The following is a 16874-nucleotide window of genomic DNA, read 5'->3' on the forward strand; positions in this document are numbered from 1 at the left end:
TATTACCCAGCAGAATTAAAATCACTTGTTCAGAGCCCATCAATTACCATACTGAATGGGAACAGTGGCCTCTTCACCTTATGTACCATCTTTGCTATTCCTTTTATTTAAATGAAAATATTTGCTTTTTTCACAAAATGGAAGCTGATCACATTATCTTGTAAATGACAGATCAGGCTGTTTGCCTTTCCCCTTGCAAACTCCCAGGACTCTCTGCCAGAATGATGGGGGCTTTTTGATTTTGTTTTAAATCAGAGATTCCTGTTTATAGGTGAAAAGAAGCATATTTCCCTCAAGAAATCCCCTGTCTTGGCATCAATGTCCCTAAGAAGCAAGTTATCTTTTTTTGATGACTTAGTTTAAACAATATAACAGTCCTGTCTTTCCTGGGCTAGATGCAGAATCCCAGTGATACATCAATTTCTGTCCAGATTATGCACAAAAAAATGAAGAAAAGCTACACTGGGGTGCATTTACTGTGCAGTAACCAAAATTACACTGCAGTATGGGCACATGTATACACATGCATGTCTGTACTGAGCAGTAAATATTGTGACTTATGACAACTTCAGCATCAATTTGATACCTGAATAATGCATAAATTTGATACTCTCCAGCTTACTGCATAATAACACTGTGTGTGTGTGCTTTAACACCTGCATGTGTAGATGCTGGCCTTTAATGCTGACACACGTAGATGCCTGCACAGGTAGATGCACGTGTAACTTACTGTGCAGTAAATTTAAACTGGCATAAATGCACATGTAGATATGCCCTGTATTATGCAATTTTATACAAATTTACTTCTAGAAGTAAACTGTATCTGATCAAAATATTACTTCAACACCTCTGGGTGATATTGATAGAATATTTGTTTATTTAAAAAAATGGAAGAGAGCTGTGGATTGTGACTTATTAATGAAGGTGTGGTTACAAAGTCCTTGGGAAAGAGATGTGGCTAAAAGCAGAGCCATTCCCAGCTCCGCCTTAAGCAAGTAGAACTTTAGGTAAGTTACAACTGGGACCGGATTTTCAAAATCGTTAAGCACCAAAGAGTAAATTAGGGAATTGTTTTCCTTCAGTTTCATACCAGGAGGACTGGTATGAAACTATGATCCATTTTACTCTCAACTCATGTTTTTATTTTAGTATCTACATCTTGACTCCTTAGTTACAGGAACTTCTCTTTTGACCCATTGATACACAGATCCAAGAGCCCCCTTCTACCAGATATAAAGCATGAAGTTAAGGTTCAGTATGAGAAGATTCTACCATGTTTAAGGCTTCAGACTGACTCTTAGGAGAGCAGAATTCAATTCCTGTGTTTACCATGGAACCATAACCCATTAATAAAATGGGAATAAAGAATGCTCTTTATCTACCTTGTCTGTTCTTAGCAGGGACCATGTCTTACTATGTGTAAGGATGACTCTAACCCTGATCTCATTTGGTACTACTGGAAGACAAATAATGATTAAGGTTTGAAATATGGTACAAATCAGTTCAGCTGTGCAGTTACTTCCAACATTTGGATGACAATCACATACCAATGGCTGACTTGTACACAGCAAACATAAAATGGAAATTGGTCTGGAAAGACACAAAGAACTTGTGGATTGCCTTGGGATAACAGTCAATTAACATTTTTTTTTCAGTCATTATCAAAAGCAGGCAATCTCAGACCTTATCTCCAAGGCTCCAAGCAACTGTTTAATTAAAGGAAACTGTTCATGAGGTTGATTTTTCCTCTGCTAAGGATGAAGTTAGATTCTGGGAGATATGGATCCCTGTATAAAAGGGATAGCTTTCAGCTAGATGGTAATTGTCTATTGATTGTAGCACTGTCTGCTGTGTATTATACCTTTGGTTGTTGTGGCATATTATTGATGACTTAAATATCTCTACATATGGAGATCAAGGCAAGTGGAAAAACACATCTCTAATTATTTCCTTTTTACCAGGCACAGTGCCTTTGAAATGTCAGAACATGGGCAATCAAATAGCACTAAATTCTGCTTTATGTACCAAAGGCCCAATATAGAATACAGAGAAGCATGGAACATTTTGGTTCCTCATTACACATAAGTTTGATCTTGGAGCAGGTGAATGGGATTCAACAGTCTTCAATCCAGCCCACAATGGTTCAGAACCCAAATATGTGGTGATCTAATAAGCTACAAGAATCTTACTGCTGTGTTAAATTAAGAAGACCTGTGCATCTCAGCCATTTCTCTACCATGGAATGGTAACATAGTCATCTCAAAGGTGGGGCAATAACATGTTATGGTACGATACTACCTGTGTTTCAGCTGCTTGAGCTTAATAAAAAGTGCTTTCTGGGTACCCTAAGCATAGCAATGTAAATTCCTGCAGTGTATAAGAATTGCTTTAGCAGGTCACACCAACAATATATCTAATCTAACAGCAAGTCTCTGACAATTGCCAATGCCAGATGTTCCAACAGAAGGTTGACATTCTTCAGGATGGGTAATCACACACTAACATACCCATAGGAGAAATATTTCTTTACATCTTTTATAAATTTTTATCTTTCCTAGAGTAACTTCAGACATTTTTATTATCCACATAAATAAGACAGAATGTCCTGAAACCTGCCAATTTTTTGCCTCAATGTCTTTTGGCAATGAGTTCCATAGGCTAACTGTACAGTGTACTAAAAGGGATTGCATATGATCAGATTTTCATGTGAACTTTTGAATGTTACTTACTTCTTGCACTATGAGAGAGAGGGTAAAAAAGCACATTTGACTGAATATGAATCATGTTGCTTTAAAACCTTTATCACATCACCCATGATCATCTGTATTCTATAAGCAAGACAAGGTTCACTGTTTGGCATATTCAGCTAACCTAATGTTCCACGTAAACGGAGCTGGTTGGAATTTTTTCAACATTTTTCTAATTTAAAAAATGGAGTTCTGATTTCTATTCATTCTTTTTCTTGGGACCATTCTTTTTTTTTTTCCATTTTCAAACAAATGTTTGAACTTCAAAATTTTGACAATCTTCAAACATTTTAATTTGGAAATTGTGGAAGAAATCCCACTTTCCCTGTTTTTAAATCTCCTTCCCCTCCCCTTTTGCCCCTCTCCAGAAAGGCATAGAATTTTATAAAGCAAAATCAGAGCAGGAAGTAGGGAGAGCCCACCACAGGGACATAGGAAAACAGGCCGATGTTTGGCCAGCAGAGCTGGTGGGTGTTCCACTCCCATGAAAGTTGTGCTGTTGGTTCTAGTGTCACTTTTGGTCCATGTTATACCGTTTTGTCTCTCAGCAATTACAGCCATGACATGCAACAAGATGGCGCTAAATGATCCCCGTAGGCAGAAGTGATCAAATGGGAGCAGAATGACATAGCTGGAATATTTTTGGAGGAAGCACTAATCCTCCAAAGGTAGAAAAATTCAAGGGAAAAGGTTTGGCACATACCTGCTATAGTTGTCCTTCAAAACAAGGTGTTTGTCACCCACCAATCCATATTTCAGAAAAGGAGTTGTGATTGGAAAGATGAGTGCCCAGATGGTAACACTGGCTAGATGTGACCAATAACAGTAAAACTACATGGAGAAGACCTCAGGAAAAGCTGAGAGGGTGGAAGCCATTTGTGATGCCCTAATCCTAGAATTAGACATGCAATGGCAGGGCAATTAAGGTGTCTCACTACAAATGCAGACATGTGATTATGAGCTCTGCTCTGATCTCATGCCAAAGGTGATGCCAGTCCATGTAGCTGAAATAGATACCTGGTCTCTCAGGCAGAGGAATGAAGAGTGGCTGGATGTAATGCTAACCACTCCCTTGCGGACAACTGCCTTAACCACACCAATTCTATGGGCTGCCAGGCTTAGAGCACCCTATGACCTTGTTTGAATTCTGGAGCCAGTTCAACTCCACTGTAGTTTAGAATGGTGCTACAGGATAGGAAGTGGCCTATCCTAGTGCAGGTAGCTATGGCCCCAAGGAGTGATCCACCAGCGAGGAAGTGCAATGTATCTTTACCAAGGGATGCAGTGTATTCTGAGTAGGAGGTACAGGATAGGAAGTGACCATACCAACCCTATGTAAGCTGAAAAGAGGCTGCTTTGGGTGTCATTACATTGCAAACACAGCAAGGTTTCTTGACTGCTCTTTGTTCTTCTGCTTTCCAACATCTGGGGCTAAAAACTATACAAAGACCAACAAGCCCAATAGCTGAGGGCAGCATGGTTCAGGCAGGCAGGCAACTTCTCTAGTCGCACCACAGTAATTAGTAACTTTACTTCTTTCCTCTGCTGACAGCTGTGGGAAGCACAACAGAGTCTTGGCAGTCATGGAAAGCAGCAGGCCTAGTTGAACAATCCCATGCAAACAACTTCCCAATGCCCTTTCCAACTCATGGCACAAGACTCATTGATTCAGGTGTCTTTTCTGTTGACATTTGGTGCCATTTGCAACTGAAGGAAACCAGACTAGGATGTTTGCTGCCTAGTCTATAACACAGTATGCAAAGGGAAGCTGAGGCATACACTAAGTCAGAAAACTCTGTCCTTGATTATTCATATGAATAGCCAAATCAATGTTAAGTTGGTTAGGAATTTCCTCTCCAAATGTTAATTCTTTGGAAAATGTGGTTTTCTACAAAACTGAAAAGTTCCATAGGAAATGGTTATCCTTTCTCCCCCTGCTATTTTTTGTCAGAAAACTCTAAATTAATATTTTGTTTGGTGTCTTTTCAAGATTATTCTCTGTCTATGGTGCCTCCAAGGAACTGGGGCTGCTTTTGATCAGTTTTGTGGTAAAGACAATGCACTCACTCATCGCAGGAATAAAGCTATGAAGATGCTTAAGCATCTGCAGGATCAGGGATTTTGTTAACACATTTCATGGAAAAGCCCCGAGCTCAGAATAATTCTGGCCAGCACTGTCTGTCTGTGGGATGGACTGGTTCCAAGGCAGATAGGCCTGCAACCCTAGTTTGCTTATTCCTGCAGGAATGCCTGTTTGGCAGTATATTTTCTCAGTTCTCCAGAGCAAAGATTTATCTGTGGATCTGAATGGGTTAGCCACATAAAACCCTCAGAACTGAAGAACAAGTAAACAGCACTGAATAATGTGTGCAACAAAGGATTGTGCAAACCCCAGATGGTGTAAATCAGCAAAGCTCCACTGTAAGCTTTGCACACCAGCTGAGACGCTGGCCCAGAGAGCAGGCAATATAAATTCAATAATCAGAGAGTTTGGGGAAAAAAGGATGGGAGCGATTTCTTTTACAAATACATTTCTGCCTCACAGCACAAACATTACCCTCCCTGAATTACTTACTGTCTTTTGCTCTTCCCAACAGCAGCATTCTGGCCATCTCAAAGAAGTTTTTGATTTCTTTCTCATATAGTCTACAGAGACTCCGTGCATAGACCTGGAAGGGCAAAGAAGGAATTGGAGTGCCAGTGAGTATTTCTCTATCTCTGCACCACTTCCCCATCTCACTCACTCCCAAAAGTCTCTCCTCTGTCTCTCCCTCCCAATGCAGGTTCTAATTCAAAGCTGACTGAAGTCAATGAAAAAACTCCTGTTGCCCTCAATAGGCTCTGGAACTGATGGAAAAAGGTTGAGGAAGGGAAGAAACCAAATCATCAGATTTTGAGACCATTCCTAACTGTCCTCAGGGAGCAGGGAGGCTGGACAGCCAAGGCTTTGGCTGCTACATCATGCTTCAGTAAACATACTCTTCCGCAAGACAAAAGCAGAAAGGACTGGATGTGAGCTCGTCCTTCCTACACCACATTGTCCACAAAATGAAAACACATTGTTCCTTGCTGAGAGTCTGCTCCTGTTTTATGCAAGGAGGGCAGGCCCACTAGCAAAGACAGTATCTGTCAAATGAGGAATACTTTCCTCCAAGCTGAATGCTCAGCTCTCTTAAGGTAAGTTCAAAGTCTTTGATGGGAGACTTTCAAAGGAAACAGAGGGTGTTCAGCGAACAGTGTCAATAATTAAACACAACACCTTTGTCATATTACCAGCTTGGTACAGGGGGGTGCTGTCTTTCAGATGAGAAGTAAAAAGCTAAGGTACTGGCACCTTCTGGACACTGAGACCCACAATTTTCTTTTATTATTTCAAGTACAAAGCCTCAATGGACATTCTTTTATCCCAATGAGATGCTTAAAACAGAGGACTGGGACTCAGATCTGTTTTCAGTCCCTGGCTCTAACTTTTATATTCCCTGTTAGACTTTGGGTTAATCACTTAATTTCTCAATTCCTTAGTTTGCCCTATGTAAAAAGGGGATGTGCCAACACTTCGTCTTTCTGTTTTACTAAGGGCAAATTCTTCTAGGCAGAGACTTTCTATAAGTGTTCAAATAGCCGAGCATAAGGGAAACCTATGACAGTTAGCAGCATCCCCATTAAGAAAAGCTACAAGCTGTAACCCTACCCCCTACACACACTCCCAAATACTAAAATACAAGAGTACAAGTAATTGTTTCTTTGTTGCTTCTTTTCCATTTCATCTTCATATGTCCATTTCTATACTGAAAGACCAGAACTTAGATTTCATACCTATTTAACAACTTGTTAAACACCACTAAAATTTCTGAGCACTAGTCAAATGTATCTCTATTAAGTGTGTAAGAAGCAATAACAATTACTAGTCACTATCATTAGGTTAAATCTCAATACAACTATAAATAATATATCACTTAAGTGGAATGTAATGTAAAACTATTTATGGGTGAGCCAACATGGTTGATGTTGCACTATTTCAAATCCCAGACAGTACCTTTGGTAGATCACTAAACAACATGGGGTTAGTATTCTTCAGCCAGGTCATGAGTGGGACATAAGGTAACAGTTCATCATGGTAAGGCTTATGTGTGGGTGAAATTAGCTTGTTGGTCTGCTGCATTACAGGTGGAACTTGTATATTTCCCTGAAACAACAGTCACAGGAAAAAAGTCAAATAAACTTATTCACAGACAGCCCTCTGCAAATGAATCTCTTCAGAACTGCTGGGAAATCTGTTTTGAAGAAGCATAAGAAGCAAACAGAAAGAACGATGAAAACACTCTGGCTAGGGACAGACATTATACATAAATTGGCTTAATTGATCAGAAACTGGTTTAAACCTGTAACAGAATAGACATTCAGTGCACATAAACCAGTTTGAAAATGGGGGGGAGGGGGAGGGAGAGGCTCCGTAATCAGAGCATCCTGCTGGGGCCTGGCCATGCCCCACCTCAGCTCAGCACTATGGAAGCAAATAGAGAGCTGCTCTGGTGCCTCCCCACCCCTCCACCTTCTAGCTTGAGACACTGCAGGCATGTGCCTGCATTTTCTCAGTCCAGAGGGGATGTCTTGACAGTTACAAACTGATTCAGCCTGGGAAGGTTAGACTAACCTGGAAAGACTGAAGCAATTCAGGCTCAGGCTTTTTGAACATCTGCCCCTAGCCCGTCATATAGAACTCCACATTGCATCCAAATGTGGGAATGGAGCCGACCTCATGCCATAAGCTGAGACATCAGCAATATGTGGGGAATCACCCACATATTGGCCAATCACCAGTGGGAAACAAAACTGACAGGCCACATGAGGATGCAGGATCACTGAGGGGGAGTCAGGAAAGTTGATTAATATTACATTTAAATTCAGCCTAAACTTAAAAGGGCCTAGATCAGGGGCAGGCAAAGTCTGGCCCATGGACCAGACTGGACCTGCAGCTGACTCCATTTCCCAGCAGCTCCTGACCGTGTTGCTGCAACTGATTTCCATGAAGACCCCAGGAGTGGCAGGGCCATGACAGTGTAGGGCCAGGGTTTCAATGGAGGCTGGCCCCAGCAGTACTGGCAGGACATGTGACTGGGCGGGGAGCTGCTTCAGATCCAGGGCTGGGATCTTGCAGCAGTGACAACATGGTTTGGAGCTGGGGCAGAGCTGTGATCCACTGCTCACTTGCCCTACCAGTTCTGCTGGGTCTGGTCTCTGTGGAAACCCTGGGCCTGCACTGTCATGGCCCCACCATTTCTGGGATCTCCATGGAAACCAGCTGCAACAAGAGGGGCCAGGGCTGCTGGTAAATGGAGCCTGGCTGATGGCCACATCCACCTTTTTGTCCACCCCTGACCTAGATCCATGGTGCTCAACCTCTAAAACTCCACATGTCAGAGGATTGGCACAGAGCTGGTCCATGGACTGGATCCCACATACCAGGGGCCAGTCCGCAGGGGAGTGGTGCATAGGGTTGGCCTGTGGATGTGATCCAGCACAAATCCATGTACCAGATCTAGTTACATGGGAACCTTGTGCACTAACCCAACCCTGCACACCAGATCTGACTATGGAGCATGCATGATCTGACTCATGGGACCGTGTCAACCAGACCTTGGGGCTCCCTAAGGGTCCGGAAATTTAACATTGGAGGAGTGGGTGGAAAATGAATTGACGCTGCTCTGGAAGCAATGAATGCTGCTACTGCTTCCCTGCTGCCATTTTTTCAGACCCCTGGGGAGCTATGTGGAGCACGACTGGCTTAGATCATGTAAACGGATCTCTGCAGATGCAAAGGCCCAACCATTCCATTCTACTTGCAAGACTGTGGCTCAGGGTAGCTACCACAAAGGCGCTTCTCCGCTCTGTTAAGGTGATATTTTGGGAGGAGGAGATCCCGAAGGATTACTGTTGGGCCTCACCATTTCCAAAAAAGAAATGAATGGAGGAAAATGGGGTTTTGGTGTAACCCAGGTGACGGCCCTATAGTTGCCACCTCTGCCCAATATCAGGGATGGTGTGGTGAGAGTGGGGCAGGGCTTCCGGCCAACACCAATTTACTTTCCAACTGGCCCCTGCTCCCCACAGAACAGCCTGTGGTCCCAAGAAGGTCTAACACTTAACTGATTTAACTATTTACACTTTATTTACAAAACAAGAATAATAGGAAAGGTTATTTACAAGTAAACTCATATGGCATAACCAGAAGCACAAAACAAACCAGAATGCATTAGTCAACTCTTGACTCAGGAACCACAGGTAGGGTGACTGGCAGCTTTCAGCCACTGCTGAGATGCTACCACAAGGAAGCAGGGTGCTCACTCCCAGCAGCTCCAACAGGCTTCCCAATAAGTGACAGACTGCAACAGGTTAAGCTCTTCTGGTCTGCAGCAACCAAACTGTATCAAACCCCAACCCCACAAAGAGCCTGAAGGGCAACCCTCCATGGCAACCAAAAAGGCAAGCAACAGAGTAGGCTCCTAAAGCAATCAGCATGACCCAAGCACAAAGCTCAGGGACTCCACCCAATGACAATCAGCTGTAGAATAAGGGACAGGACTGATTCCCCTCTGGAGGAGTCAGTGGCAGAGGGTCAGCAGCAGAGGCAGCTCCCAGGGGTCATTGCTCCACTCTTGGGGTCACTCAGAGTTCACTGGCACTGTTTCTAGCCCAGGGTAAGTAAGTATCTCAAGCCAATCTGGTGAGCCCACATTAGCAGTCTGTTACATGGGCAAATCAAGGGCTATTTTAATAATAAACTATATTATTCATTCCAAACTGAAATACATACAATATGTGTGTGATGAGTCACAAAAAAGTCAAGGGAAGTGGGGACTGGTCACTGAGCAGTGACATAACTTTAATTAAGACAGGTTTTTTTCCTGCAGTAAGATAGCCAGATCAGAATTCATTTGATGAAAGCACCAATATTTGACCAGGAATCTGACAATTACTCATCTGACAGCAGCTGCAGAATAAATCCACTGAAGTCAACACAGTCAGAGAGGCATAAAATCTGAGAGGGAGAAGAATCAGGGCCCAGGTTTATTCCAGACAGCATTCACCAGCAAAGTGTCAGACATGTCAAGGACTACTTTTAATCTTTCACAGAGCATAATCAGAAGAAAACAGTCAGTGTATTTTGGTGCTAATTAGAATGGAATTCAAGTAAAAGCCTAAAGAAAAAAAAAAACCCTGAACTGATTTCTATGCTCTCCTAACCTGTTTGCTTTTAAAATCCTTTGGTTTGTCAATTTCTAACTAACTGCATCCTCTCCTAAATTATACTTATATGTTTAAAGGTGAACTGCAAAGAACTTTTAAAATTTGTTTTTGTGCTTTCTTTTCTTTATATGCAAAAGCCAAAAAGCTCTCTCTTCTCAAAACTGTTTTTTCCCTTTAATTTTTAATTTTGCAATATCAGGACTCTCAAACCATATGCCAAGGTACAAAAATATTGTGGTTCTGTCAAACAAGACATTCTTTCTCCCAGCTGTTTATTAGGCATGGGAGGTAAACAATTGTTAACAAAAAACAATTAAGGTAAAATCCCTTTTTGTCTTCATTTCTGCATATTTCAGTCCCTTTCCTCTTTGATATCATTTCAGCAGTTTTCTAGTAAATTTAGGATCCTATGGGATAAACAAAATTGCATGTTTAATATAAAAAGGAGGAAATATTAATCATTTTAAACATGCCTTTTAGGCCTACAATTTTTAACTGTGCAAAAAATGCTGGTATGGAAAGTCTGCTTTCCAGATTAACACCATGTGTGCAAGGGTACCTGGGGAACAAACCAATGAAAAGTAGGCTTGTTTGTGTGTGTGTATATAGATGGCATGGACTGGAAGCAGGTTTTTTTGACTTTTTCCATGCTACAATAGGGCAGCAATTATACCACTAATACCGTGTTGCCAGAATATTCGTTGCTTTACATGTTTACAATATGTTAACCTACCTGCTGTTCAAAGATGCTAGTAATATGGCTGATGAAACTGTTTTCAAAGTTCTGCTTCAGTGTTTCAAACATGATCAACTGCTCAGCTACAGCTTGCAGCTTCCGGTAACCTTGAAAGACAAGAGAAAGCAACCACAACAAAAGACTGTATATAGAGTGTCAAGCACAAAGACACACATTAATCATCAAGGTAACAAATATGACAGCTCTCAACAGCATACTCTTTTAAAGAAACACCATGATCCAAAGACAAGAGAAGCAAAATAAGCATTGCAATACCCAAGGAACAAATGTAGGGCTCAGGTTTAAAAAATAAGTATGAACTTATGTATCTAGTGTCTCATTTTCATATTAACGTGTTCAATTTCTGAGTGTCATCAATGTGCTTTCATGACTAAATTAGGCACATCATAGCACACATGTGATTTTGAAATGAGGCCCATGGGATCTGCATGTTAAAGGAAGACAATGATGCTCCCACATTCAGATAAACATACCAGGCTAACTCAGTGGTCTGTAGTTTCTACGTGCAACCTTCTGCTAAATTTCTTCCTTCAGCACAGAGCAGTTTAGTGGCCAGAATAGAGATGACCCTGGCTTTGCTCTCCTCCCACTCATGTGGAGAAAGGAGAACAAAAGTTTAACCCAAGCCTGTGCAGATATTAATACTGAATGGGCTGGTCACTGCACCAGGCCAGAGGGACTAAGCCAGGCAGGAAGTGTTTACAAGAGTTTTTCCTACCCCTGCAGACAACAAGCAGGCTAGCCATTAGCTGTGTAATTCTATGACCTATAGCAATACAGTCCATCTGTACCGATTCCTTTTTTCCCACAAAAATGCAGAGGGGGCTACGTTTACTTTCCTGATCCCTCAGAGGTCTGGCTGCTCCTGATCTTGAAGGCCTTGGTAAGTTAACCACCAGCATGTCACCAAAAGGGTATTTTTGCATGTAATTTGATCCCCCAGATAACAAGTTTTCCCCTGTACTTTTAAGCATGTGAAAGGGAGAAAGAGTTTTATAGATATGTACCACTCCAGGGACATTGTTTTCTTAGCAAAGAGGATCTCACACACTGAAAATGTACAACCATCCTGCAGCACACAAACATCTGAAGTCATGGAGGATCTTCCGCACTAGCACCCAACCTCTTGATGCCATGCCCAAGGAGACATGACTACAAATGTAGAACAACAGGCTGAAGAAAATACCTGACAGCAAAAAAATGGACATTCCAGAAGCTGACTACTTGCCACCAGGGGCTGACAAACTGCAGCAAAGGTAGCTGTCTCAGCCATTCAGGTACGGGAGTTGGATGCTCCAAGGAACTAATAAAGAAGTGGGATGATATCATTCCTTCAACTATCTTTGGCTGAAGCACAGAGCCTCAGACTATGCAACACCTGCTGCAATGTCTGCTACTTGAAGGCACATGGACAATGAAAGATCTCGCAAAGTACAATAAATGAGTACAAGAATGTGTAACAAAATAGTCAAGTGTGGTATAGAAGAAGGAGGAGGAGGAGGAGGAAGAGTAGAAGCACAAGCAGCAGCAGTTCACACCCTGAGTCCTGAGGACAGCACCACTCTGGAAGACGATATACCACACTAGAAATGGCAAAAGAGAAACTGTTTTATGTAGTGAGGGGTGTGGTCCTCTACCTGGGGTCTCAGGTTAGGGTTTACCACAGTCAGGGGTGACTGTAGTTTTACTAAGAGGTTAGATTGTGGATTTGTATAGGATGGTTCAGCTAGGGATGATCCTGCCTCAGGCAGGGGATTGGACTAGATGACTTAGGGAAGTCATCCAGCCCTACTTCTCTATTATGGTCTATGGTAATAACAAGGTAGAAATCAAATCTGGAGTGGATAGAAAAGTTTTGGGGTTTGTGTTTCCTAGTAAGTATCAATTTAAGGAGAAGAACAGCATACATATTGCTCCCATTGTATAATGAAAGTGAACAAGCCTTCTGTGACCGAATGGTATTTCAGATGGGTGCAGGGGAGAAAAGTTTGATCAAATGAAGCAACAAGCTTGAGTCAAGATGTAGGGGGTCCATGCCCTGTACCCAAGTTTACATCTAAGAAACTGAGGAAAAAGAAGGTTAAATGTCTTGAAGAATGCCTCTAGGATCATAGACTCCTCGGTCCTTCCCGAACTTTACTAATGGCTAATTGCCAGAATTCACAGGTTACTTCTGTTTTGCTGCTTTGCCTCAGTCAGCACAGAGGGCTGTTGATGGAGCCTTTGAGTTAATCTTGGGAAATGCTACCTCCAATGTGTGCGCAATGCAGGTGGCTAATATAAATCATAGAGTCATAGAAAATTAGAGTGGGAAGGTGCCTCAAGAGGTCAGCTACTCCAACCCTCAGTTCAAGACAGGATCATCCTTGTCTAAACCATTCCGTTGGTGCTGTTAATGGAAAAACAGCAGCTGCGAGTTTCCACTGCTACTCACCAGGCTGTATCTGAACATTCATGCAGCTGGACAATGCTTCCACCGCCGCAATGCAAACCTCGACTTTTCTGGGGCTAGAGAGGTCCCCCTGGCGCAGGACCTGGCAGTGCTCCTCATTAAGGTCCAGGTTACTCTAAGAAAAATGAAAAGCATGATTTCAAATATGCTACCTCCCTCAACCCACCTCCCTATCTGGTGTCCCATATGGATGAGGACTAGTGGAGCTTGGCTGGACACCAGTGGTATTTTAAATTGCATAATGCTACATTAAACTGCCAGCTCGTATTTTCAGTCAGTTGCACCATGCTACCATTTCCCTTCAAAAATGAAATTCAGCAAAGAAAAACAAAGCATAACCCACATGTGATCCTGGCCAGTAGCAGCAGGATTTCTAAGTCACCATATTGTTTCTATCTGTTATTCTTGCACAGCCAGGAGTTAATGCTCTGTAAGGTACAAACATAAAATAAAGCTACACTCTCTACTCCAAAGCTGGTATCCCCAGGATTGTTACACAGTGCAGGCTCCATGAGCACCATCAGCAGTGAGGAAACCAAGTCAGGGTTCTCTCATGTCTAAGTGACTGACACTAATTCGTAGGAAAGGAAATGACACAATTTTGGACATTGATGGTGAGGAATCAGAGGAGTTTCAGGCAAACATAGTAATACCAATATGACTCTGATCAATGGTAATTGTACCACATGTTCTAAGGCAATGAAAAGGTTAATGTTGTTAATGTTGATATGCCCAAGAACAGCATTTGCTATCTGGGTCATGACCAACAAAACAGTTGCCATGGTTGTAACCTCGTGCACCTTTCTGTGCTCCTTCCTGCCCCCTGTTCAGCAGCAGGACACAGATAAACATTTACAAGTCAAACATAATCTATGTTCAGGGAATATATTTCCGGGCATGATACGCCCTCTGCATACAGTCTACCCCAGCATTTTAACAACTGCCTTGGGCCCTTCATTTTTAGGCCAGATGGCCTGGAAGTGCAGTGCAGAGAGATGACAATCTTTCCACCTCAGTGGGACTTAGTCAGTCCTACATGCCTCCACTTACTGTGAGGAAGAGGATCTCGCCCATCAGCTTCTCCTGGTTGGACTCAATCCGGTGCAACAAGAAGTTCTCCTGCTGGATGTGATCCATCTGCTGCTTCAGACTCCCTAGCAGTTTGTCATGTATCTGCAAGGTCTCCTCCACTTTGGCAACCTCTACCAGGGCCTCATCAATGGAATTCATCAGCAGCATGACCTGCCTCTCGGATGAGATGATGGCCTGGAGGTTGGTCTGTGAACAAGAGGAGCAGAGAGGTGTAGTGAAGCATCATGCCAGTGTAATGGAAGAAGTAGTATCTGATTTATGCAGTGCACCATAATCGCATCCATAAGGACACTATGATCACTAGCTAGGAATGAACAAGAGACTTCAGCATCAAAACCACAGATTTCTGCCACATGAGAGGAAACAGAGCTCCTTCAGACACTGTATACAACAGGCTGTTACAATAACAGGGATCCTCAAGAGTCACACACAGAAACTCAATGTATTATTTTCACAGATAGCTAACTTAAACTCTCTCTGTATGAGCATGATTGAAGCCTCAGATCTGAATGCTAGCCCATAATGTTGGGGTTTCTCTGCAGCCCTGGGGCAGAGGTACCAGAAATCCCGGCAGGATTTGGCAGGGTCCTGCCTTGGATTCAGTGCCAGTTCATCAACCCTGAAATGTTTCAAATGATACACTTCAGGTTTGATGAACCAGAATTATCTCACTGGAAAATTTCTAACCAACTCCACTCCCCACAGCCAGATTTGCCCACAGTCATATATTATTTATAAATGTGATTTATATGCCACCCTTCCCAACAAAAGCCGTTTACAGCAAGAGAAAAAGAACAATTTCACAGGGCAAGTGAAATACATAAAACAACAAAATAAAGCAGAAACCCATTAAATAAAATTTCAGCTTAGCCTTGGTTGTTAAATGCCTGCCTAAATCAAAGTCTTGCTGTGCTTCTGAAAGATGTCCAGGCTCAGGCTCTGGTGAGCCTCAAAAGAGGGAAGGCACTTCAGGGCTGAGGAGCAACTGCTGAGAATGACTTCCCATATATTTTGTCAAGCAGACTTGGCATACTGATGGAACTCATAAAAGGTTGCTCTTGGGTGACCTTAGGGATCATGAAAGGATGTAAAAGCAACAGGTATGTAGGGCCCAGGCTGTTTAGGGCTTTATAGATCAAAACTAGCACCTTCAGTTGTGCCCAGACAGCTGCTGTGAGCCACTGTAGATGCTGGAAGCCTAGAGTTACGTGCTCCCGGTGACTCAACCCCATCAGAAGATGGGCTGCCACATTCTGCACCAGCTGGAACTTCCCAATGGATTTCAAGGGCACCCCTGTGTAGTGCACTGCAGCAGTCTAGCCTTGAGGTTAAGAAGGCATGGATTATGGTGGCCAGATCACAGTCTGAAAAAGACAGCCACAGCCTTCTCACCAGCTGGAACTGGTGGAAACTATAGGCCAGTCCTGGGTAAGCTTTCTGAGAGAGTTATCCTGGTGCATGTCCACTAGAGGCCAGCAAGGGACATTATGCTTAGGGGTAACCAACACGGGTTCATTAGACCAACCTGGTGGCCTTCTACGACCAGGTCACCAAATCCTTAGATGCAGGGAAAGCAGTGGACATAGTCTTTCTGGACTTTAGGAAGGCCTTCGACACTGTCTCTCACCCCATTCTCATTAAAAAACTGGGGGACTGTGGTGTCGAGACCTACACAGTCAAATGGGTCACCAACTGGCTGGAGGGCCGTACCCAGAGGGTGGTGGGGGATGGGTCATTTTCGACCTGGAGGGATGTGGGCAGTGGGGTCCCCCAGGGCTCGGTCCTCGGTCCCGCACTGTTCAACATTTTCATCAGCAACTTGGACGAGGAGTTAAAAAGCACCGTTCAAATTCGCAGACAACACTAAGATGTGGGGAGAAGTGGGCATGCCAGAAGGTAGGAATAGGCTGCAATCAGACCTAGACAGGTTACAGGTTGGGTGGATGAGAACAACATGGGTTTCAACACTGACAAGTGCACGGTGCTGCGCCTGGGGAGGAAGAACCAGCAGCATACCTACAGGCTGGGGAACTCCCTTCTTGTCAGTGCAGAGGCAGAAAAGGATCTTGGAGTCATTATTGATGCCAAAATGAACATGGGCCGGCAGTGTGGGGAGGCAGTCAGGAAGGCCAACCACACCTTGTCATGCATCCACAGATGCATCTCGAGCAGGTCCAGGGAGGTGATCCCCTCCTCTATGCGACACTGGTCAGGCCACAGCTGGAGTACTGCGTCCAGTTCTGGGCGCCGCACTTCAAGAGGGATGTGGACAACATGGAGAGGGTCCAGAGGAGGGCCACTCGCATGATCAGGGTAGGCCCTATGAAGAGAGGCTACGGGACCTGAACCTGTTCAGCCTCCCCAAGAGAAGGCTGAGGGGGGATCTAGTGGCTGTTTACAAACAGGTCAGGAGGAACCAGCAGGCACTGGGGGAGTCCCTGATCCCCAAGCACTACCAGGAGTGACAAGAAATAACAGTCACAAACTGGCAGAGGGTAGATTCAGACTAGATATCAGGAGGCGCTACTTCACAGTCAGGGCAGCTGGGATCTGGGACCAACTTCCAAGGGAAGTGGTA

The 16874-nt window shown here is 43.5% G+C and overlaps 1 protein-coding gene across 1 annotated transcript in view; it reads right to left on the minus strand.

The window, feature by feature from the left end:
• LOC149858409 (exocyst complex component 1-like) overlaps nt 1-16874 on the minus strand; it is a 66320-nt gene that overhangs the window by 19148 nt on the left and 30298 nt on the right. Inside the window, exons 6-10 of the mRNA XM_090059688.1 lie at nt 14255-14482; nt 13187-13319; nt 10729-10838; nt 6784-6933; nt 5323-5416 (exon numbers count right to left, since the gene is read on the minus strand). Of these exons, the coding sequence (XP_089915814.1) occupies nt 5323-5416; nt 6784-6933; nt 10729-10838; nt 13187-13319; nt 14255-14482 (715 nt within the window). The remainder of the gene's footprint in view (nt 1-5322; nt 5417-6783; nt 6934-10728; nt 10839-13186; nt 13320-14254; nt 14483-16874) is intronic.

This window comes from Crocodylus siamensis, chromosome 8 (assembly GCF_052110815.1).
Source record: "Crocodylus siamensis isolate JL-2025a chromosome 8, ASM5211081v1, whole genome shotgun sequence".
NCBI classification, from domain to species: domain Eukaryota; kingdom Metazoa; phylum Chordata; order Crocodylia; family Crocodylidae; genus Crocodylus; species Crocodylus siamensis.